Raw genomic sequence first — 23,481 nt, 5'->3', positions numbered from 1 at the left:
CACACACACACACACAGTGGACTTGTATAGTTCTGCGGCTTGCTTTTTTTTCTTTACTTAACAGTGGTAGCAGCTGGGCATGGTGGCAGACGCCTTTAATCCCAGCACTCGGGAGGCAGAGGCGGGCAGATTTCTGAGTTCGAGGCCAGCCTGGTCTACCAAGTGAGTTCCAGGACAGCCAGGGCTACCCAGAGAAACCCTGTCTCAAAAAACAACAACAACAAAAATAAACAAACAAAAAGCAATGAAAAAACAGTGATAGCCTTGGCTGGCTTCCAGTGGGATCTGGGCTGGGAGGAGGGCTGCTGAGATTCTAGAAAGAAGCAGGGGACACCATATACCTGCATCAAAGCAGAGAGGTCACTGTGCACAAAGGAGAGGGATCTCTGTGCAGTAGTCCCCAAAAATCAACCACTAGAGACCTATGACCTCTCTCTCTCTCTCTCTCTGTCTTCTCTTCTTTTCCTTTCTTCTCTTCCTTGCCCCCTTCTTCCTTTCTTCCTCCCATTTCTCTGAGACAGGGTCTCACTGTAAGGCCCAGGCGGGCATAGAATTTACAGTAGCCCCTCCAGCCTCTGTCTCCTAAGTGCTGGGAATACAGATGTGCCACCGTGGCAGCTTGGGCTTGGACTCCTGCTTTCTAAGGGCAGAAGCCACATGGTTTCTTCACTCCTGCACACACCCCTGTCCCTAGCCCAGGGGCCTGGCACAGAAGGTGCTTAAGAAATCTATTCATGGATTCGGTCCTTTCAGGGTCCTTGTTAAAGACCCTCCTGGTCTCCACACTCTCCCTTTGAGTCAGCTAAAATATTCTTTCAGCTGACACACAATGGTGCTGGCCTCAGGTGGAGCCCCGAGGTGGGTCCAGCTTTGGAGCTGGGGAGCCCCCTCCCCTCAGGCAAGTGACTGTCCCTCCCAGCTGTCACTGTGTTGAGCCCTAATGAGGGCTGCACCAGCCGATCTCCGGGGCTCCTTCCAGCCTGCGGCATCATCTCCAGCCCACCCCCTCATTTCACGGATGAGGGGCCGAGTCGAGTGTAATTTTGTCAGCTGCTTCAGAAATCCACTGGGAAGGGGGGGCTTCGAAGCACATGGGGGGTTGCTGCCTTGTACCGAGGACCAACTATGGCAGACACCCAGCCAGCTGAGTGCTTTACAGAACCAGCAAGGGAACCGAGGTCCAGAGAGGGAGAGAAACCCGCCCCGGGTTACAAGTCACTGAGGCTTCCACTCTAGTGTGCAGGACCCCAGAAAAGGAGATTCTCATCTCAGAGTCAGTCAGAGACCAAGTTGGACTTCTATTCTTCCCCAGCCGTTAGGGTGCCACCTTCCTCTTCCCCAGACAGCCAGACTTTGTAACCAAGGCATATGGTGGTACGCTGGAATATCAGCCAGGGAAGTGGTTGACTTGCAAAATTGATGGGCAAGGCCAGAGGCTTCTTTCTGATAAGTTCCCTTTGCTCAGCCCCTTCCTGCCTCTGCCCTAGCCAGCTTCCAGGACTGGGGTGGACCTGTCTGTATCATCTCCCACCCCCACTCCAGTTCCCACCTGGGATTGGGCTCCTGGGGTTGAAGTCTAGACAGACAAGAGCATCCTACTGAGACCAAAGGCAGTCCTGACAAGGGGCTGAAGGTTCCCATAGCAACAGCATCCCCCCTCAGCTGGCAGCCACCCGATAAATAAATAATCAGGGTTTGGGGTGGGGAGCAAAGGGTGGGGGGGCACCAGGTAGACTAGGTCTTCACTCTGGAGGGGAGATGGGGGGGCCAGGGGGGCACATAGGTGTCAGGCATCTAGTTGTCTGAAAGAAGAGGATTGGAATAGCCAGGTGAGAGGAAAGATGGATGGGGAATTTCCCATTAGTGACCCCTGGACTTGGGGATACTAGTGAGCAGGAGGAAGGCTTGAATTAGAACTGAGGCTTCTAGCTCTTGCATCTGGACACATCAGGGGAGTGGACCCTGGAAATGGACCAGATTTAACAGACGAAGTTCACAGTAAATACAGACAGTAAATACAGTGAATGCTATGCATGGTGGCAAAGGTTTGTAAGCCCAGCACTCTGGAAGCTGAGGCAGGAGGATCTCAAATCCCAGGACAGCCTGGGCTCCATAGCAATGCCCCTCCTCTCCCCCTAAAAAAGCAAAAATGTTTTCAGAGATGGGGCAGGCTCTGGAGACCAGTGGGCAACATGCCAGCAGATGAGGTAGTGAGGTAGCCTCAGGACAACATGGGGATCCAACGGTCAGCCCCTCTTGGGACATTAGGAGCATGGGAGGAAGGAGAAATAGATTTCCTCCTGAAGACGATGCCAGAAAGGATAATGTGTGGGGGAGGGCCCAGGGCAGAAGATGGGAGTAACATTGGCAGGAGACACACGTGACCCCATGGGCTTAAGAATCGGGAAGAAATTTTGGAGCTTGGGTGACTTGTCCGTGATCACCTTGAGCATAATATCAGGGCACTTGTCCTCTCTGTGGCTGGGCTCCTGTGTGGCTTTAGTGACTAGTGATTTTGGAGGTGGTAGAGGAGGCTGCGTGACTCACCCCAGGAACCTGCCTTCTGTTTCCATAGGAAAGGTTTAGAAGGCTATTCCACCGGCTAGTAGACTGGGCTGACCACGTTAGAGACATCCTTGGCTAGGTGAGCTGGTGCAAGCCTTTAGTCCCAGCACTCGGAGGTAGAGGAGGATGGATCTCTGTGAGTCTGAGGCCAGCCTGGTCTACAGAGTGAGTTCCAGGACTCCAAGACAAAGAGACACCCTCGAAGCTGGCTTTTTCCTCAGCACTGGCTCATGGGGAGTCTTTGGTAAGGGACCAGGTTGCAAAGTAACAGACACAGGGAAGTTGCTTAAGACTTCTGGTCCAGCAGCCTTCCCTGCCTTTTATTAGCTGCATAAAACAACAGTTTGGTGGCACAGACCTGTGATCCCAGCAGTCCAGAAAAGGAGACAGGAGGTAGTTACATGGTGTGAGCCCAGAGTAGACTACATGAGACCCTGTCACCAAACAAACAAACAAACAGACAAACAAGCAAGCAAGCAACTGGGAAGATGGTTCAGTGGTTAGAGCTCTTGCCACCAAACCTATCTGAATTTGATCACTGAAGCCACTGGCCCCTAAAAGTCACATGCTCACTCTAGCATAATCTCTCTCTCTCTCTCTCTCTCTCTCTCTCTCTCTCTCTCTCTCTCTCAAACACACACACAATCATAGTAATAACAATTATATTTTATGAAACAAGGTGGTGATACATACCCACCAGGCTATGAGCTGGGAGACAGAGGTCAGGAAGTTGGTGCAAGTTCAAGGTCAGCTCACACCCAGTTACTCACTGCACACCAGAGGGTGGCCCTGAGCTCTGATTCTTAGGTTTCTACTCCCCGGTGCTAGGGTTATGGTTGTACACAACCACGCCCAGCAAATGTTTTCGAACACAAGATGTTTGTTTAGGTTGGTTTTGGGGGGGTTGTTTTGTTTTTTAGGTTTTTGTTTTTTTGAGATAGGGTTTCTTTGTGTAGCCCCTAGGTGTCCTGGAACTCACTCTGTAGACCAGGCTGGCCTCGAACTCACAGAGATCTGCTTGCCTCTGCCTCCCGAGTGCTGGGATTAAAGGTGAGCATTACCTCTGACAGAACCCATATGTGTTATTTGGGAATAATTCCCACTTGCCTTGAGTCAAGGTGCATTTAGCTGACAAATTAGAATAAAACATTTTATTGTATAGATTTCTCTCTATTTTTCTTCATTTATGAAGAGTGTGTGTGTGTGTGTGTGTGTGTGTGTGTGTACAAGCCCACTTGTGCCAGTACATCCATGTGGAGATCAGAAAGCAGCTTGCAGGAGTTGGTCCACTCCTGCCCAGTGGGCTTTGAGGCTGGAGTTCAGATTCTCAGGTTTGTGCCTTCTTTCACCCACTGAACCATCTCCCTGCGCCTCAGTTTTGATTTTTAAAAATGTCTTTTGTTTGTGTTGTTTTAAGGTAGGGTGTTGGGGCTGGAGAGATGGCTCGGCGGTTAAGAGCACTGATTGCTCTTCCAGAGGTCCTGAGTTCAATTCCTAGCAACCACATGGTGGCTCGCAACCATCTGTAATGGGATTCGATGCCCTCTTCTGGTGTGTCTGAAGACAGCTACAGTGTACTGATATACATAAAATAAATAAATAAAATCTTAAAAAAAAAAAAAAGACAGGGTGTTACTGTGCAACCCCAGATGGCCTCTGACTTGGATTCTCTTTGCCTCCTGAGTATGGGGTGTACTAACACACCTAGGTTACTCAGCCTTGGTCTTGTGACTGGTGACATGGGTTTGTGCTCTCAGGTCTCCGTCCCTCTTCACACTGTTTCCAAAGGGCGGGGACCTTGGAGTGTGCACAGAGGTGTACTAACTGTTCTGAGACGTAGAGATGCCAGTTGAGTGGTGAATTGGTCAGAGCTGGTGTGAATAGGTGATAGCCCTGTGGGGTAGGAGCAGCCAACAGCCAGAGGTGGGGATGGAGCCACCAGGGGCCCCCCTCCGACCTACAGAGGTGACAGTTGAGGTGTATGTCCATGACCCAGGAGGGCCTGGGGAAAGGAGAGGGACTGGAGGCTCCAGTTCCAATCTCAGTTGCTCAAAGGATAGAAAGCAGGGAACAGCAAGATGGCTCTGCACACAGTCACCTGAGACCAAGCCTGACAGACTGAGTCTTATCCCCAGGACTGACAAAGTTGTCCTCTGACCTAAACACACACACATGCATATACACATGCATACACACATATACATATACCACACACACAGTGCATAAACACATGCATACATACATACATACATACATACATGCATATACATACATATACCACACACAGTGCATACACACATGTATACACACATATACATATACCACACATACAGTGCATACACATACATACATATACATATATCACACACATTCATATACACATGCATAAACACATGTACATATACCACACATACAGTACATACACATACACATACATGCACGCATGCATGCATGCATGCACATACATATACCACACACATTCATATACACATTCATATACACATTTATAAACACATGTACATATACCACACACAGTACATACACACATGTATACATACATGAATACATATACCACACACATTCATATACACATACATACACATGCTCACATACGCATTCACCTACTCACACTTTTTTTTTTTTAAAGGCGAAGAGTACAGTAAGGAAAAGGGCAGAGAGTTCTTTCCTCAAAGTCAGCCAACCACCCAAGTCAGTACTGGATTGCGGAGTCCACCGATCATTGTGCATGCTGAGGGAGCCTGAGGCCCAGTAGGGCAGTGACCCTTCCGAAGTCCCCAGCAGACAGAGCCACACTCCCGACGCCACCTGTGCTCCTTGACTCCCGAGCCAATGCCCGCTGGCAAACATGGCACCTTCGTACATAGATGAAGCAGGTGGCAAAGGAAGGTCTGTTCTGCCACCTGCCTGCTGCGTGACCTTGGGCAAGTCATTTGTCCCCTCTGAACTTCATGTTCTCTTTCCTCAAGAGGACAGAAGAGTGCCAGGACTGCCTTTCTGCCAAGGCATGTTCAGGGAGAGATGAACGTGGGAAGCCTCTGACCATCTGCAGGGCCCTGCGAGGGTTGTCACCAGCGAGAGGCAGATGGGAAGGCGCCAGGCTTGAGCCTGGCGCTACCAGGCTCTCCTCATGGCCTGCCCAAGCCTGCAGCTTCTTTGGTCTCTGCCCAAGCTGTGCCATCTGTGTGGTGACATCAGCCTGTATCTTCCTGCTGTCCCGGCAGGAAGAGACTCTGGGATCTCTCACTTGACCCAGATCCCCCCATAGCCATTGCTGAGCAGACCCTCTGCTCCCCTCTGTGGGGGGTAAGAATGTCGATGCTGTTTTCTCATGTCCCACAGTCTTTCTCATGCTAGACAAGTGCTCTTGCACTGAGACCCATTATAAAATAATTACTTTTATTTATTTGGGGTAACCCTTGGACTGATCAGAGGACACATTGTGGGAGCTAGTTCTCTTAGCAGCTGGATCCTGGCGATCAATCTCAGGGAGTCGGGCTTGGTGGCAGCCGCCTTTATCCTCACCCCATGACTGTTTGTCATGAGATGGACTCTCCAGAAGGAAGGAGAGGGCAGGACCAGGGTGACTCAAATTCTCACCCTTCCCCCAAAGCCACAACCAGGCATAGAAGCCTTGATGTCCTCCTTGCTGTTACCGATCTCTTTGGGGCTGAGGGAGTGGGTGGCTTCGGGTCAGTCTGTCGTCTTCAGTCTACAGTATGAAGGATGAGTCTCTGTCCTGTTGGGGGGCAGGGCAGTTGTCTCAGCCTGTCTCTTCTACAGGTGGCTGCACTCCAGCGGCAGATCTTCGATTTCCTGGGCTACCAGTGGGCTCCTATCCTGGCCAACTTCCTGCATATCATGGCTGTCATCCTGGGCATCTTTGGTACCGTGCAGTATCGGTCCCGGTATCTCATCCTGGTATGTCCCTTTCCTTGCCACTGCCTCTCCAGACACTGTTTCCTACCCATAAAGCCCCAAAGGACACAGATACCCAAATGTCGTCGTCGTCGTAAGTGTGCACTCAGAACGAACCAGGGTACTGTTTTTCATTAGAGAATCTTCCCAGAGGATAATGTAAATGTCAGCTGCCCAGGGTGGTCAGGGCCTAAGGGCACAGATCTACATCTGTGACAACAGCCCCACCGCCTCCCCTTTACAGTGAGGAATCCAGACTCAGCGTGGTTAAGTCTTCCTAAGGACATATAGCAAAAAAAGGCAGGTAGAGGCAGACCTGGAGTGAGGGCTCCTACACTGTCACCATCCTGCTATGGGGACAAAAAAGGGACCATACACCTATGTTCCCCAGGGAGGCAAGGAAGCATCAGGGAGTCTTGGGTTCTGTCCCTACTGCCTGATGTTCACTGAGGATATGGTCTGCCAGGCGTGGTGATACATATCTGTAATCTTAGAAGCTGGGAGACAGAGACGGTATCATCATGAGTTCAAGGATAGCCTGGGCTACACAGTGAAATACCCTCCCTATATTTAAAAAAGAAAAAAAAGACAACATAGTCTGAAGGTACTGGTAGCGTGGCTTCCCCTCCACTGCTCATAGTCTTCTGGACACCTAGTCTCCGACATCCTCGGCCTGCTGCTGCTGCTCCCTGCTGGTCCCTGGTGCCTCTTCAGGGGGCCATATCTAGGGAAAAGGCTTTTCAGTAGATTCGCCTGCATCCATACTTGGTGACTGCAGTAGCATGGACATGCAGGGCCAAGCTACAGATGACCCATTCCCGCTCATTCCCGGTCATCTCCTAAAGGCCCAGCTCCGCCTTGCCGGTTCTGTTGGCAGGTGCCCTCACCCTCTGAGCCCTGCAATTTGCATGTTTAAGACTTTAGTTATTTATGTTTAATTATGGAGGGGTACACTTGAGTGTGGTTACCTGAGGAGGCCAGAATAGGGCACTGGATCCCCTGGTCCTGAAGTTACAGGTGGGTTTGAGCCCTGGATTTGTGTTGATGCTGAGAAAGTTTTATTGCTGAGCCATCTCTCCAACCCCAGTTTGTAAATTTGAGGGGGGAGCGTGGTCAAGACAGGGTTTCTCTGGCTGTCCAGCAATTTGCTCTGTAGACCAGGCTGGCCTGAATTCAGAGATCTGCCTGCCTCTGCCTCCAGTGCTGATATCAAAGGCGTGCCGCACCCACCACTGTCCAGCCCTGATTTGTATTTTTTTTTTTTTTTTTTTTTGGTTTTTCGAGACAGGGTTTCTTTGTGTAGCCCTGGCTGTCCTGGAACTCACTTTGTAGACCAGGCTGGCCTCGAACTCAGAGATCTGCCTGCCTCTGCCTCCGGAGTACTGGGATTAAAGGCGTGCGCCATCACGCCCGGCCTGATTTGTATTTTTAACAGACTCCTCAAAGTAATTGCAATATATCTAGAGGAGCTTCCTCCCTCTCTAAGGCCCTGGGCTAAGGGCCAGCCCTGCCTCCTAGCTGTGTGATGCAGAGAAGCTCAGACAGCCCCTGTGTCTTAGTGAAGGGGAAAAGATACACCGGTCTGCTATGCAGGACTATGAAGGATGGGTGTGGACTTGTAACCCCCAGTTTCCCTTGAAGTCTGTCTCCATTGACTACATAACCCTCCCTGTACTCACTGCCCCCCCCCTTACTCACCTCTACTTTCTGCAGTATGCAGCCTGGCTTGTACTCTGGGTTGGCTGGAACGCCTTCATCATCTGCTTCTACCTGGAAGTTGGACAGCTATCCCAGGTAAGCCTCAGGCCTGGTGGTGTGCAGAGCACACCTTGACCTTTGCCGTCCTTACTGGGGGCTGGGACATAATCTCTTCCACACCCCCTTTCTCCCTCTGCACACTCCAATAATCTGTGCAGCCCGCTTGACCCCCATTTTTGTTTCTGGCTTCTTCTGTGCTTCTTAAAAACAAGAATGGCCCGGATGAGGCTAAAGGGCACCTGCCGTGAAGATGAGCCGAGGGCTCTATTGACCACAGGCGCAGTGAAAACTGAAGGTCTGTGTTGGCACATGATGATATGCTCAGAGGAAGGTGAAAATGTCACACACGCACATTTTATTGCTTAGACACAGAGGCGCGGCGGGTCCAGGGCGGATCGATATTTTTCAGAAAGGAAAGAGAATAGGGTAGCGTTTGTTCAGGGAAAATTGAACAAACCGTGTCATGTGGAGAAGAAACTAAAGAAAGCAGGGGTGTGTGCCTGGAAGAGCAGCAAGCCCAGAGATGTGCAACTTCTATTTTTAGGTATAAAGGAGGACAAATCCAGGAATAAAAACTTTGGCTTCATGGCTTGACCCTGCTCCATTTAAATCTCTGCTGTAACACTGCCCAGCAGTTTGACACTGGGCAAATGGTCTGTTCTCTCTAAGCTTCAATTTGTTCTTTCTTTAGATGTGTTTATTATTTATTTTACGTGTGCGCGTGTGCTGTAGTTACTTTTTTATTGCTGTGATAAAATACTATGACCAAGGCAGTTTATAAAAGAGTCTTAATTTGGGTGTCAGTGGATTAGTTAGAGTCCATGATGGCGGAGCAAGGGGTTGGCAGCAGAGAGCTCACATCTTAAGCCACAACCCCAAGGCAAAGAGAGAGATCACTGGGCTTTTAGGACGCCAAAGCCTACCTCCCATGACACATCTCCTCCAGTAAAATCACATCCCCTTTTTTGTTTGTTTGTTTGTTTGTTTGTTTTGAGACAGAGTTTCTCTGTGTAGCTCTGGCTATCCTGAAGCTTGCTCTGTAGACCGGGTATGCCTATAACTCAGAGATCCACCTGTTTCTGCCACTCGAGTTCTGGGATTAAAGGTGTGAGCCACCACTGGGCAAGACCATGCCTTCTCATCCTCCCCAAACAGTCCCACCAACTGGGGACCAAATATTCAAACACATGAGCCTATGGGGCTGTGGGATGACAGGGACTCCTCATTCAAATTACCACAGAGTGCATGGTCTGCATGCACATCTTCTGCATGCACATCCCTTCATCATGTGTGTGCAGTGCTGGCAGAGACCAGAAGAGGGCGACTGAACCCAAGGAACTGGAGTTACAGACAGTTGTGAGCTGCCATGTGAGTGCTGAGAATAGAACCCTGACCCTCTGGAAGAGCAGCCAGTGGTCTTAACCACTGAGCCATCCTTCCAGTCCCACCCATTTTTTAATTAATTAATTAATCAATCTATCTATCTATTTTAAAGACAGAATCTCTTTTTTTTTTTTTTTTCTGTTTTTCGAGACAGGGTTTCTCTGTGTAGCCCTGGCTGTCCTGGAACTCACTCTGTAGACCAGGCTGGCCTCGAACTCAGAAATCCACCTGCCTCTGCCTCCCGAGTGCTGGGATTAAAAGCATGCGCCACCAAGCCCGGCTTAAAGACAGAATCTCTTGTAGCCCAGGCAGGCCCCTAACACTCTGTAGCTAAGGATGACTTTGAACTCCTGACTTTCCCAAATGCTGGGATTACAGTCGTATGCCACACGTGGTCCTGGGGAGGGAACCCAAGACAGACATCCCCAGCTTCCTTCAAACCAGCTTGGAGAAATGGTTCAGTTGGCTAGAGTGCGTGATGTGCAAGCATGAAGGCCTAAGTTCAGATCCCCGGCACCCACATAACGCCTTCCAGTGGCATGTATCTGTAACCCCAACAGTGGGAGGTGATGGGGAAGGGCAGAGAAAGAGATTTCCTAAGGTTTTTCAAGGCAGCCAGTCTAACCAACCTTGTGAACTCTAGGATCTGTGAGAGACCCTGTCTCAAAAAATAAGGCAGGGGGGTCTAGGGAGATGGCTCAGCGGTTAAGAGCACTGACTGTTCTTCCAGAGGTCCTGAATTAAATTCCCAGCAACCACATGGTGGCTCACAACCATCTGTAATGGGATCTGATGCCCTCTTCTGATGTGTCTGAAGACAGTTACAATGTACTCATATACATAAAACAAATCAATAAATCTTTAAAAAAAAAAAAAAAAAAGGTAGGCCAGAGAGAAAACTCAGTGTTTGCTTTGTAAGCCTGATGACGCAAATGACGCAAGCTCAATTCCAGTGGTGGAAGGAGAAAAGAGAGCCAACTCCCAAAAGTTGTTTTTAGACATCTGGACGTGTTCTGTGACACATGTGCACACACAGGCACACATATCACCACCAACAACAATAATTAAATTTAAAAGAAAAAAGGTGAAAGGGCAATTGAAGAAGCCACCCAATGTGGACACACACACACACACACACACAGGGATGGACACACACAGTAGAAGCTTTAATCCCAGCATTTGGGAGTCAGGGGCAGGCAGATCTCTAAGTTTGAAGCCAGCCTGCTTTACAGAGCAAGTTCCAGTATAACAGGGCTACACACAAAAGCCCTGGCGGGGGTGGGGGTGGCGGATGGACCATAGGCAACCCCATGTGGTTACATACATGAAGCTCGATCACAGGCCTGTGTGTTTGCTGCCTGGTTAGTGTGGTGGTCTCAGTCTGACTGAAGGAGTGAAGGAATTGGTGGGTACATAGATGCACACCCTCTAAACAGCTGACCTAGCCCAGCCCCTTCTCCATCTGACAAATGGGAGAGTATGGATCAAGGAGAGGAGAAATTGGTCCAGAGTCACATACAGAGCAATGGGAATCCACTGGGTTGTACGGTAACTTGTATTGCAGATTTCAAAGATGCCAGGGGAGTTAGACCCTGTCTCTCTGTTAATGTTCTTCTAAGTCTGAAATTCAGAGGCTCCAACTTAGGCTCAACTGGATAGCCATCTCAAGTGATACCAGTGTGAAGTCAATGTGATCATCTGCTGCCACCTGCTGGCCAGGTTTGGACTTGCAGGTGCAGGCATTTCCCTCACAAATCAAGCTAGAGAAAGAAGAGCAGGCTGTGAGAATCCACATGGTAGGGGGCACCTGGGGAGAACCCTCCTACCCCTCCCCACCGCTGAGTATCTCAGGCCCCTCTGCCCCCCAGGACCGGGACTTCATCATGACCTTCAACACATCCCTGCATCGCTCCTGGTGGATGGAGAATGGTCCAGGCTGCCTGGTGACTCCTGTTCTGAACTCTCGCCTGGCCCTGGAGGACCACCACGTCATCTCGGTCACTGGCTGCCTGCTTGATTATCCTTACATTGAAGCCCTCAGTAGTGCCCTGCAGATCTTCCTAGCTGTGAGTCCTGTTCATCACCCATCCCCATATTCCCAGAAGTACAGACTCTAGTCCATCCATTCTTTATCCCCATTTAAGAGATGACAGGCCAGATATGGTGGCATAGACTCGCAATTCCATCAGGCAAGAGGCAGAGGCAGGAGGATCAGGATTACAAGTCTGAGATCAGCCTAGATTACATAGTGAGCTCCATACCCTACCCTGCCCAAGAAAGAAAAAGCAAAAGAATCCTGTGTATTCCAGCTCCATTTGTTCCTGTGTCCTGTGACACCTTCCTCCTCCTTCCACCCATCTCCCATCCCCCAAGAAGGGCATAGGCAAGTTTCATGAATGGGATGAGCCGTCAGGCCAAGTCCTGCTGGGCTTAGAAATCTAATCTAATACACCCCCGGGGACCTTGGATAAGTCATTTGCTCTTTCTAAGCTCCCTTGCTATTTGCATAGAAAGGGCAGTGCCAACCTTACAGAGCTTTGAGAACAAGAAAGGAGCTTCATCCGGGCATTGGTGGCACATGACATTTATCCCAGCACTCAGGAGACAGAGATAAGCAGCTCTCTGAGGTCCAGGCCAGCCTGATCTACAGAACAAGTTCCAGGACAGCCAGGGCTACAAAGAGAAAACTTGTCTCCAAAAAAAGCAAAAAGTAGAATAGAAGGGGTTTCAGATCGAGTCCACAGCCAATAATCAAGGGCAGCCTGGGCTGCTTGGGACCATTAATAGGAGGGCCAGCCTTGTCTTAGGGACCTTACACAGGCAGGGTCATAGAATCCTTTCACCTAACAGTCCAGTGATATGACCCAGGCCTAACCGGGAAGACTGGGGCACAAAGGAGTGAACTGCTTGTCAGTCACAGCCTTTTCCTTTTTCTTTTCTTTTTTTTTTTTGTTGTTGTTGTTGTTGTTTGTTTGTTTTTGTTTTTGTTTTTCCGAGACAGGGTTTCTCTGTGTTGCCCTGGCTGTCCTGGAACTCACTCTGTAGACCAGGCTGGCCTCAAACTCAGAAATCCGTCTGCCTCTGTCTCCCAAGTGCTGGGATTAAAAGCGTGCGTCATCACTGCCCGGCTACTCACAGCTTTTTCATGCAGCATTTAACTTAAATGTTTGCTTTGGACAGGCATTGAGTTGGGTGGGTAGAGGGGACAGGGACAACTTCTCTCTCTCTGATTGTTATCCGCTCTCTTAGCTGTTCGGCTTCGTGTTTGCCTGTTATGTGAGCAAAGTATTCCTGGAAGAGGAGGACAGCTGTAAGTGTGTCTCCCCACCACCACCACCACCACCCCCGGGGGTCTTTTCAGCACCGTGGACAGGGCCTCCTCCCCTCCTGGTTGCCCAGGGTCAGCTTGGGAGGAAAGAAGAGACACCAGGGATGGATGGGGTCTGCGTAACCACTCTGGGTTAAGACCCAAATGTCTAAATACTCAGTCCAAGACCCCAGAACCACTTTTGCCCATACTGGACCTAACTGCATAGAAGGGTTCAGAGCCTGAGGTTTTTCCTTCAAGCCTTTCTTAATCTCCGGGGGCGGGGGTGGGGGGGCGCAACACTTGACCCTCCCCTCTCCCACTCCTACGCACAGCCCGATCCCCAGGTCCACGTCCTGGGCGTGGCTGTTCTGGCCCCACCCACCCCTTCCCAGGAGTGGGTGTTCTTCACCTTCAAAACCCAGCCTTCAGGACTCACCCCTTCTCTTCCTCAGTTGACTTCATCGGTGGCTTTGACTCCTATGGATACCAGGCGCCGCAGAAGACGTCGCATTTACAGCTGCAGCCTCTGTACACGTGGGTCCCTGGTGGGGGCGGGGTGTTACTGGAGGGACAGTCATTAGTGTTGGTGGGAAAAGGGGGGCACGGAAAAGGCGTGGGAATCCGGGTCTCCTTGTCTGCCTACTCGCAGGCCTGCAAATGCACTTCTAACCTGCTCTTGTTTCCTGCAGGTCCGGATAGCTTCTGTCCCACCCGCGTACAGTTTTCCCTGGACCACTGGAGCCTGAAGCAGTGCTGTCCGGAGGCGCGGATCACGATAGGCAGGCGCGCCCCTGGTGGCGCTTAGGCTAACTGCAGCTTGTGCAGCCTCCTGGATCTGCAGCCCCTGGAGAAAATGCGGACTCTCAAGACTTGAACTTGGACCTGACCCTAGCTCTAGCAGGACTTCAGGGTTGGGGCAGGACGGGGCGGGGGGGAGGGGGAATCACTGGGTTTGTATTTTTTTTAATCTCAGCCTTGGTACGTGCCGGGGTCTTCCTCTTTCTTCAGCTCTACTCCTTACCTAGTATCTTGCCCTCAGTCCAAACAGCAAGACAGACCGAACTCACCCCATCTCACCTCTCATTCACCTGCCCTGGGGAAAGATACTGTGAACTAGAAGCAGGAGTCCTGGGCTCCAGCTACGGCACCATCACTGACATCCGGTGTGACATCGGGCCGAGTCTTTGCTCCCTCCGGGCCTCAGTTTCCCCACATCAAATAATTAAAATTATCCCTTAGTTGATGATGCTTCTAGCACTCTCGTTTGGCTTTCAATTCCATGGGCTACGCTGCAGATACGGAAACTAAGGCCCAGAGATGTGAGGTGACTTGCTTGAAGCCACACAATAAGGTTTTAGCAGAGGCAGGTTTTGAATCCGGTGTACTCTAGTTTGAGACTCCCCAATCCAGTATCTGGCCTCTGGACTTGGTTTACAAGCCCCAATCTAGCTTGGGCATTCCAGAACACTCACATATCACAGCCACCACGCACCAGCTCCACCCACTCTTAAAGCAATATATCAGTTCGTTCTCTTGGGAGCCAGACAGACAGAGCCTAAAGCCCGAGCTCAGCCTGACCCACAGGAGGCCTTTGTAGACTCAACCTGTTCCTCTTTGGCAAGCTTTTAAACCTCGTCCTCCAGGAAAGTGGGACCTCCACTCCTCTGCCAGGTCCCTAAGCCTGGGTCCCTCTCCCATGATCCCCTCCCACCGAGCAATCCCAGTAACCCTCAATTCTTCCACCTACTTCTCCATTGTGGTCTCCGAGGGGAAGAAGATGGTGTTCGGAAGCAAGCCTGGGGATATGAAAGGGCAGAATGAGAGTGGGTGACTATGGTCAGGAGGACCAGAACCCCACCATTCTTGAGGACAAAGCAGAGAGGAGGGCTCTTCTTCATCTTCTTCCTCCACAGATGCCCTGAGGACTGTGTCCTCAGTAGTGCTTGCTGACTTATGTACAGAGAGAACAAACATCAGTCCCTCCAATCTGTGAAGCGGAAACAATAGGAAAGGCAGCTAAGAAGCAGAGGAACCTAGCAGGGAGCTTGCACAGTGGGGGCAGTTCACACCACACTGTGGTGAACACGTCACTCTCCGGGCTTTTCTGAGTTAGAGCGGCAAGCCCACTCCACGACTCCATCCAGCGTGCCACACAGAACAGCCAAGCTGGGAACTCCACTGGCCATCACAGTCCCTGGGTCGTGAGCCTAATCAGAGGGGAACAAGTTTCCTTTAGGCTAGGCTACCTCTTGCCACTGGGCCACCTCCCACCAGCCACACTCACTTCTCCCCATCCCTTCCCACAGGGCTCTTTCTACTCGAGGGTTTAGCCACGGATGCTTCGAAGCCTTTGGTTTTATAAGCTGGGTTTTGCAGGGGGTCTGGGTTTGCTTCTCAAGACCTTATGGGCTGAGACCTCCCTGGTATCCATGCAGGTTGGTTGATTAAAAAAAAAAGTGTTTTCTTCACTGTGTATCTGTCTTGCCCTCTTGGTTGGAAAGCTCTCCAAAGGAAAAAAGCCCCTGAAAAAGGGGGGGGGGGGGCAAAACTGGGTGTTCATACATGGAGTGTGTTTGTTTGAGACAGAGTCTCACTATGTAGACCTGACTGATTCAAGACTCACCATGTAGACCAGGGTGGCCTTGAACTCATAGACATCTACTTGCCCAGCACTCTAAAATGCTAGGATTAAAGATGTGAGCTGCTGCATGCACCCCTCCTTCTAAAACTATCTTATTTATAATCATTTGTTTGTGATGGGGTCACGTATGCCACAGCGTTTATTTGGAGGGTGGAGGACAGCTTTGTGGAGTTTGTTCTCTGTGTCCATCTTGTTTTTCTTTACTGTGTCTATTTGTGTGTGGCGTGGGGGTGTAGGGATTGAGCACACATGCCAGGGAGTACATGTGAACTCACAGAACCATTTGCTGGGATCAGTTTTCTTCTCCCATGTGAGTCCCGGGTATCGAGTGCCTTTACCACTGAGCCAACTCGTTTGTGTGTGTGTGTGTGTGTGTGTAAGTGTAAATGAGGTTTTGCTGTGTAGCCCAGTCTGTCATTGAATTCATAATCTTCCTGCTTTAGCACCCTCAGTGTTGGATTGTGAGTGGGTACCGCCATGCCTAGCCTTTATCATATACTCCTACACTGGCTTTATGGCTTTGGGCAAGCCACTATCTTTTCTTTCCTCAAGAACAGCACAGAGGCTGCTGGGTAGTAGCGGTGCACACCTGTAGTCCCAGGACCGGGGAGGCAGATAAGGGTAGATCTTGTGAGTTCAAGGCCAGCCTGGTCTACAAAGTGAGTACCAGAACAGTCAGGGCTACACAGAGAAACCTTGGGGCAGGGGGAGCGGGAAGAAGTGCAAAGTGCTCTCTGTTTTATTTGCTCTTGTTGATGCTGTTCCTGGGTCTCTTGTATCTTGGCTCTTCTCTTTTTCTTTTTTTTTTTTTTTTTTTTTGGTGTGGGTTGGGGGGAGAGTCTGAGACAGGGTTTCTCTGTATAGCTCTGGCTGTCCTGGAACTCACTTTGTAGACCAGGCTGGTCTCGAACTCAGAAATCCGCCTGCCTCTGCCTCCCGAATGCTGGGATTAAAGGCATGCGCCACCACGCCCAGCGGCTCTTCTCTTCTTTACAACTGAGTTCCTGGCTTTGAATTATCTGTGTCTTAGTCACTTTTCTATAGCTGTGAAGAGACACCATGACCACGGGAACTTATAGAAGAAAACATTTAACTGGAGGCTCGCTTAGCAGAGAGTAATATGGCCCTCACATCACAGTTCTGGAGCATGGTGGCAGGCAGGCAGGCAGATAGGACACTGGAGTGGTAGCTGAGAGCTTACATCTGATCTAGAAGTTGCAGGCAGAGAGAGTGAGATTGGGGCTGGTGTGGACTTTTGAAACCTCAAAGCTGCAGGGCAGTGGTGGTGCACACCTTTAATCCCAGCACTTGGGAGGCAGAGGCAGGCGGATTTCTGAGTTTGAGGCCAGCCTGGTCTACAGAGTGAGTTCCAGAACAGCCAGGGATTCACAGAGAAACCCTGTCTCAGGAAAAAAAAAAAGAAAAGAAAAGAAGAAGAAAAAAACCTCAAGGGCTGGTGAGATGGCTCAGTGGGTAAGAACACCGGACTGCTCTTCCGAAGGGAAGGTCCAAAGTTCAATTCCCAGCAACCACATGGTGGCTCACAACCATCCATAATGAGATCTGACTCCCTCTTCTGGAGTGTCTGAAGGCAGCTACAGTGTATTTACATATAATAAAAATAAATAAATCCTTTAAAAAAAAAGATAGCTTACTGTTGAAAGAAAGAGAGAGAGAGAGAGAGAGAGAAAAGAAAGGAAGAAAGAAAGAAAGAAAGAAAGAAAGAAAGAAAGAAAGAAAGAAAGAAAGAAAGAAAGAAAGAAAGAAAGAAAGAAAGAAAGAAAGAAAGAGAAAGAAAGAAACCTCAAAGCCCACCTCTGGGGACACACCTCCTCTAACAAAACCACACCTTCTAATCCTTCCCAAACAGTCCATGGACTGGGAGCCATTCAAATAAATGAGCCTGTGAGGGCTGTTCTCATTCAGACCACAAGCTGGCACACTGTGCTTTCGGCATGGATTCCTCCCTCCTACCTACCCCTGACATCCTGGATCATTCTGTTAACATTGCTCAAGAACCAGTATTTCCACTTGACTTTGAGTCTTGGAATCCACTTAATTAACTAATTAAGTTAAATAAATAAAGTCAAAGAGGGCTAGAGAGGTGGCTCAGTGGTTAAGAGCACTGACTGCTCTTCCAGAGGTCCTGAGTTCAGTTCCCAGCAACCATCTGTAATGGGAACCGTTGCCCTCTACTGGTGTGTCTGAGGACAGCGACAGTGTACTCACATACATTTAAAAAAAAAAGTTAAAGAATAGGCTATCCTGAGCTATAAGAGGGACCATATGCCCCCCAAACAAGACTTTGTGTTTCTGAGGTGCCACATTATTAGACTGGTGCACCCAGGTCATCAAGAGACCTTCCCACCTCAAGATCCTTATTCATCCCATTTGAGAAGTCCCTTTTGTCAAAGTGGTCCATGCCTGGGCTCCAGGGATTGAGTGGAGAGGGAACACTCCGCCTCCACAGGGAAGGAACTCTTCCTAGGTTAGACAGCCCCCAAATGTCAGACAGAACCAGGGAGGTTTAACCTGCGTGAGGGGAATGGGATGCCAATGAAGAATTCTGCTCACAGACTACCTGAACTGCACTGTCCCTTACAGAGATCCAGCAGGGCTTCACAAGTGAGTTGGAAGTGTGGAGCAGTTGTATGTCTGTAGGACACTAACCTGAGCTGGAGATGCTTATATATGATGGCAGCTCCATATGCACAAACAGGAGAGCCACTAGCACAGTGGTGGCTGGCATTACAAGCAGGTGTGTGCCAGGCACACCTAGCACTTGCCCGTTATCCCAGCACTCAGGAGGCAGACGGAAGAATCAAAGTTCAAGCCCACCCTGGGCTACATGACACCCTGTCTCAAAAGGAGAGGGGTTGCTGGTGAGATGATGATAAAGTGAATAAAGATGCCTGCTGCTAAACCTGTCAATGTGAGTTTGATCCCATGGGATAGAAGGAACTCCTTCAAGTTCATCCTCTGACCTGCACATGTGCACTGTGGCACACAGAGTGTAAATGAAATACAATTCTTTGAAAAAGCATTTAGAAGAAGAAGAAGAAGAAGAAGAAGAAGAAGAAGAAGAAGAAGAAGAAGAGGAAGAGGAAGAGGAAGAGGAAGAGGAAGAGGAAGAGGAAGAGGCAGAAGCAGAAGCAGAAGCAGAAGCAGCAGCAGCAGCAGCAGCAGCAGCAGCAGCGGGCCCTCAGCTTCTCCTCCTCTAACCTATGTCCACTCACCGTCTCCTGTGACCTTAAGATTTGAAAGCTCAAGACCCGTGCATGGTGACAATGCATGCTGTAATTACATGCTGTAATCCCCAGAGGTAAAGCCAAGATGATCAGTGGTTCAAGACCATCCTCAGTTATATAGTTAGTTTGAGGCTAGCCTTGGCTATATAACACCCTGCCTCAAAAAAAGAAAAAGAGAAGGAGAGAGAGAGGAGGGAGAGGGGGAGAGGGAAAGGAGGAGAGGGGGGAGAGGGAGAGAGAGAGAGAGAGAGAGAGAGAGAGAACCTGGAGCATATTCCTGGTGAATGAGATTCATGGATGGAAATTGGGGTGAGGTGACATGGCATCCCTTAATAAATGCTTAGGGAAGAAACTGCTGGAGGGATTCCTGTAGCCAGACTCCCAGGTTCACCCTGTAGATGTTTATTGAGGACTTTGTATGTCCTCTAAGCGAGGACAGAGAGGCTGTAGGGTCTTCCACACTGATCCCGGGTCTGGAAAAGCCAGCAGCAAAGTAAAGCAGGAGTGGCAGGGCAGTGGTGGCATATGCCTTTAATCCCAGCACTTGGGAGGCAGAGGCAGGCAGATCTCTGTGTTCAAGGCCAGCCTGGTCTACAGAGTGAGTTCCAGGACAGCCAGGGCTACACAGAGAAACCCTGTCTAGAAAATAATGAAACAAGCAAAAAGTAAAGCAGGGGTAATCAACACAGATAAGTAGTCTGTGTCTCCAACGAGGACGCATATTTAACACTCACGTCATCCCTCCAAAGAGACAGTGTAGTCCTCACCCTTCCAGCAGGGTGGCAGCTGGCCCCAAACATACCTTTACTTTAACATGCATAGGTTCAGAGGGGCCTCTTGGGCAAACCATAGGAAATGGCATAGATTTCTCCTGATCAGAGTCTTTGCAGACTCAGCACTGACATTTATGGTGGGTGACCATAAGCTGTGATCAGCTGCTCTGTGCACCAAGGATGCTTAGAATTATCCCTGGGTACCACTCACAAGATGTGTCTCCCCCGTTATGACAACCAAAATTATCTATGGACATTGCTAAATGACCCCGGAAGGCAATATCACTCCCAAGCAACACAGAATCAAGTGAGTCAAGTCATTACAGGGAAGGAGTAAGACCGGATAAATAAGCCTAAAAAGTAAAACATAATTTTATTCTATGTGTACGTATGTGCCTGGTACCTGTGACAGCCAGAAGCAGGAGTCAGATATCTTGGAACTGAAGTTACAGAGGGTTGTGAGCCACCATGTAGGTACTGGAAATCAAACTCTGGTTCTCTGGAAGAGCAGCCAGTGCTCTTAACACCAAATCACTGCCCTGGCTGCCTTTGTGTATCCACTTGACACAAGCAAGAGTCACCAGAGAGGAAGGAGCCTCAGTTGAGGAAATACCCCCATGAGATCCAGCTGTGAGGCATTTTCTCAATTCAGTGATTACTGGAGAAAACCCAGCCCATTTTGCGGGTGGGGCCATTCCTAGGCTGATGGTCCTGGGTTCTATAAGAAAGCAAGTTGAGCAAGCCAGAAAGCACAACTCCTCCACAGCCTCTGCATCAGTCCCTGCCTCCAGATTCCTGCCCTGTGTGAGTTCCTGTCCAGAATTCCTTCAGTGATGAACAGCAGTGTGGAAGTGTGAGCTGAATTAACCCTTTCCTCCCCAACTTGCTTTTGGTCATGATGTTTTGTCACAGCAATAAAAACCTTAACTAAGACAGGCAGCTCTTCAGGCCCCAAGACTGATCGTTTGAGCAGTAAACTTGGGTCTCAGTGTTCCTGCCTGTAAAATGGGACAGAAAACCTGGGTCTGGTGATATTCTTTCTTTCTTTCTTTCTTTCTTTCTTTCTTTCTTTCTTTCTTTCTTTCTTTCTTTCTTTTAATGTAAGTACACTGTTGCTGTCTTCAGACACACCAGAAGAGGGCATCAGATCTCATTACAGATGGTTGTGAGTCACCATGTGTTTGCTGGGATTTGAACTCAGGACCTCTGGAAGAACAATCAGTGCTTTTTGGTTTTTCGAGACAGGGTTACTCTGTGTAGCCTTGTCTGTCCTGGAACTCACTTTGTAGACCAGGCTGGCCTCGAACTCAGAAATTCGCCTCCCTCTGCCTCCTGAGTGCTGGGATTAAAGGTGTGCGCCACCACTGCCCAGTGCAGTCAGTGCTCTTAACCACTGAGCCATCTCTCCAGCCCCTGATACTGGTCTCTTATTCCAGTGACAGAAGAAGCCGACAATCAAGGTCTGAGAAACTTAGCGATATCCTCATCTCAGAATAAAAAATTAGAACAAAGGGCCGAAGAGCACTTGCTGTGCTTGCAGAGGACCCAGACTTGGCTCTCAGAATAACTTGCCAGCTCTCGACCATCCTTAACACTAGTGCCCAGGGAACCAGTACCTCTTCTGGCTTCTAGCAGTACCAGGTATGCATGAAGTACACATATATACATGCAGGTAAATCATGTGTACACATACGATTATAATAAACAAGCCTTTTTAAATGTTTAAAACAAAAGGGCTATAGATATGGCTCAATGACAGAACATCTGCCTGGCATGTTTAAGCCCCACTGTCACAAAACAAGGAGATACTGTTTAGTCCTAGCACTACGGAGGCAGAGACCGGTGGGTCTCTGTAGGTTCGAGACCAGCCTGGTCTATATAGAGCAGCAGTTCTCAACATTCCTAACACTGTGACCCTTCAATACAGTCCCTCGTGTTGTGGTGACCTCCAACCATAGCATTTTTTCCTTGCTACTTCATAATTGTAATTTTGCTACTCTTAATGAAATGTCATGTAAGTATCTGAATAGCTGTTATGCAGCCTTGTGAAAGGGTCAGTCAACCGCCAAGGGGTCGCGGCCCCCCAGTTTGAAACCCACTGACAGAGAGTTCCAAGACAGCCAGAGCTACATAGAAAAACCCCATATCAAAAAATACAAAATAGCCGGGTGATGGTGGCGCACGCCTTTAGTCCCAGCACTCGGAAGGCAGAGGCAGGCGGATTTCTGAGTTTGAGGCCAGCCTGGTCTACAAAGTGAGTTCCAGGACAGCCAGGGCTATACAGAGAAACCCTGTCTCAAAAAAACAAAACAAAAAAAACAAAATATAATTGAGGCGAGGAAAGATTATAAATTGTTAACTTACTGCCCATTGCCCACATTCCATTTTTAAACATTTTTCTTACATTTTATTTATCTATTTTGTGTGTACTGGGTAGGAGTAATTGCATGTCTACCATGGTGTGCCTATGGAGGACAGAAGATAACTTTTAATTTTTTGAGGCAGATGTGTAGCCCTGGTTGTCTCGGAACTCAGAGATTCACCTGCCTCTGCCTCTCATGGGCTTGGATTAGAGGGGTTTATCACCACTCATGACCAGAAGACGTTTGGCAGTGTGTTTCTTCTTCCATAATGGAGACCAGTGTTTTTTGAAGCAAGCACTTTCATTGGCTGAACCATTTCACTGATCTACCTCCCCACACCCCAGACACAGGGTCTCTTGGTATCATGTAGCCTAGGCTGGTCTCGAACTTCTAATCCTCCTCCTTCTATCTCATAAGTGCTGCGATTACACTCTTGGGCTACCTCACTCACCTTATGCAGTGCTGGAAACTGAAGCCAGGGACTTGTGCTGACGGAGCTGCATTCCAGCCTCTCAGCCCCTCCACCTAAGCCCTGAATTAGATGGAATCCTTCTGTCCCAGCTTCCCAAGTGGTGAAAGTAAAGATGTGGGCCCCTATACCCAGTTCTCTGCTTGCTTGCTTGCTTGCTTGCTTGCTTCTTTCCTTCCTTTTTTTCCTCTCCCTCCTTCCCTTCCTTCCTTTGGCAGGGTTTGCTGTCCTGTTCAGGCTCTCTTGAACTCCTGGGTCTAAGCATTGAACCTGGACCATAAGCATGTGTCATCACAGCTCCAAATTCTTAGGCAATGTCTTCCCAATCATTGAGAGTTATCCAGCCTTCAAAAATGCTAAAAATCTGGGCTGAAGCAATGGCTCAGCAGTTAAGAGCACTTGCTGGTCTTGCAGAGGACTTGAGTTAGGTTCCCAGCATACACATGGCTGCTCATAGTTTCAGGGGATCCAGTGCCCTCTTCTGACCTCCTTGGGCACCAGGAACACACATGGTGCAGATATGCATGTAAGCAGAGCATTCATGCATAAGAGAGTAAATACATCTTTTTTAACCAAAAAAAAATGTGCATATATACTGAAAACTGGGAGTGGGCGCCATGGTACATTCCTTTAATCCCAGCACTCGGAAGGCAGAGATAAGGGGATCTCTGTGAGTTCAAGGGCAGCCTGGTCTACACAGTGAGTTCCAGGACAGCCAGGGCTAAACAGTGGAATCCTGTCCTGATAAAACAATAACAAAAAAACAACCAATCAAACAAAAGAAGATAAAAAGTAAAGAACGGTTTGGTTGGGGATCTTAGGCCCTGGATAAATCCTGGTTGGACTGTACAAAGCTGTGCTGATATGGCCATGTCACCACATGAACTCCTCAGAGACATAGCTGTGAGACAGAGAGAAGGAACATTAGTCCCCAAAGCCAGAACCAACAAGCTTTGCAATTGTTCCATTGCAAACTGTCTCTGTGGCCTGGGCCTGTGTTTCTGATTCCCTGCTGGTCCTGCCTTAAGTGCTGGC

The 23,481-nt window shown here is 49.2% G+C and overlaps 1 protein-coding gene across 4 annotated transcripts in view; it reads left to right on the top strand.

Annotated features, from left to right (window-relative positions):
- The window catches only part of Nkain1 (Na+/K+ transporting ATPase interacting 1), a 44,086-nt gene extending 28,661 nt beyond the window's left edge, over positions 1-15,425 (top strand). For 2 of the 4 annotated variants that reach the window (XM_030253717.1, XM_006539117.4), the window contains exons 2-7: positions 6,367-6,504; positions 8,215-8,295; positions 11,511-11,708; positions 12,892-12,952; positions 13,405-13,480; positions 13,642-15,425. In XM_030253717.1, the coding sequence (XP_030109577.1) occupies positions 6,367-6,504; positions 8,215-8,295; positions 11,511-11,708; positions 12,892-12,952; positions 13,405-13,480; positions 13,642-13,651 (564 nt within the window). In that variant the 3' untranslated portion in view covers positions 13,652-15,425. Of the gene's footprint in view, positions 1-6,366; positions 6,505-8,214; positions 8,296-11,510; positions 11,709-12,891; positions 12,953-13,404; positions 13,487-13,641 lie in introns of all 4 variants that reach the window. The other 2 variants (NM_025998.4, XM_006539116.4) reach the window with 1 other exon arrangement.
- The last annotated feature ends 8,056 nt before the right edge of the window (positions 15,426-23,481 follow it).

This window comes from Mus musculus, chromosome 4, assembly GCF_000001635.26.
Source record: "Mus musculus strain C57BL/6J chromosome 4, GRCm38.p6 C57BL/6J".
NCBI lineage: Eukaryota > Metazoa > Chordata > Mammalia > Rodentia > Muridae > Mus > Mus musculus.
This window is presented reverse-complemented; position numbering and strand designations above follow the sequence as displayed.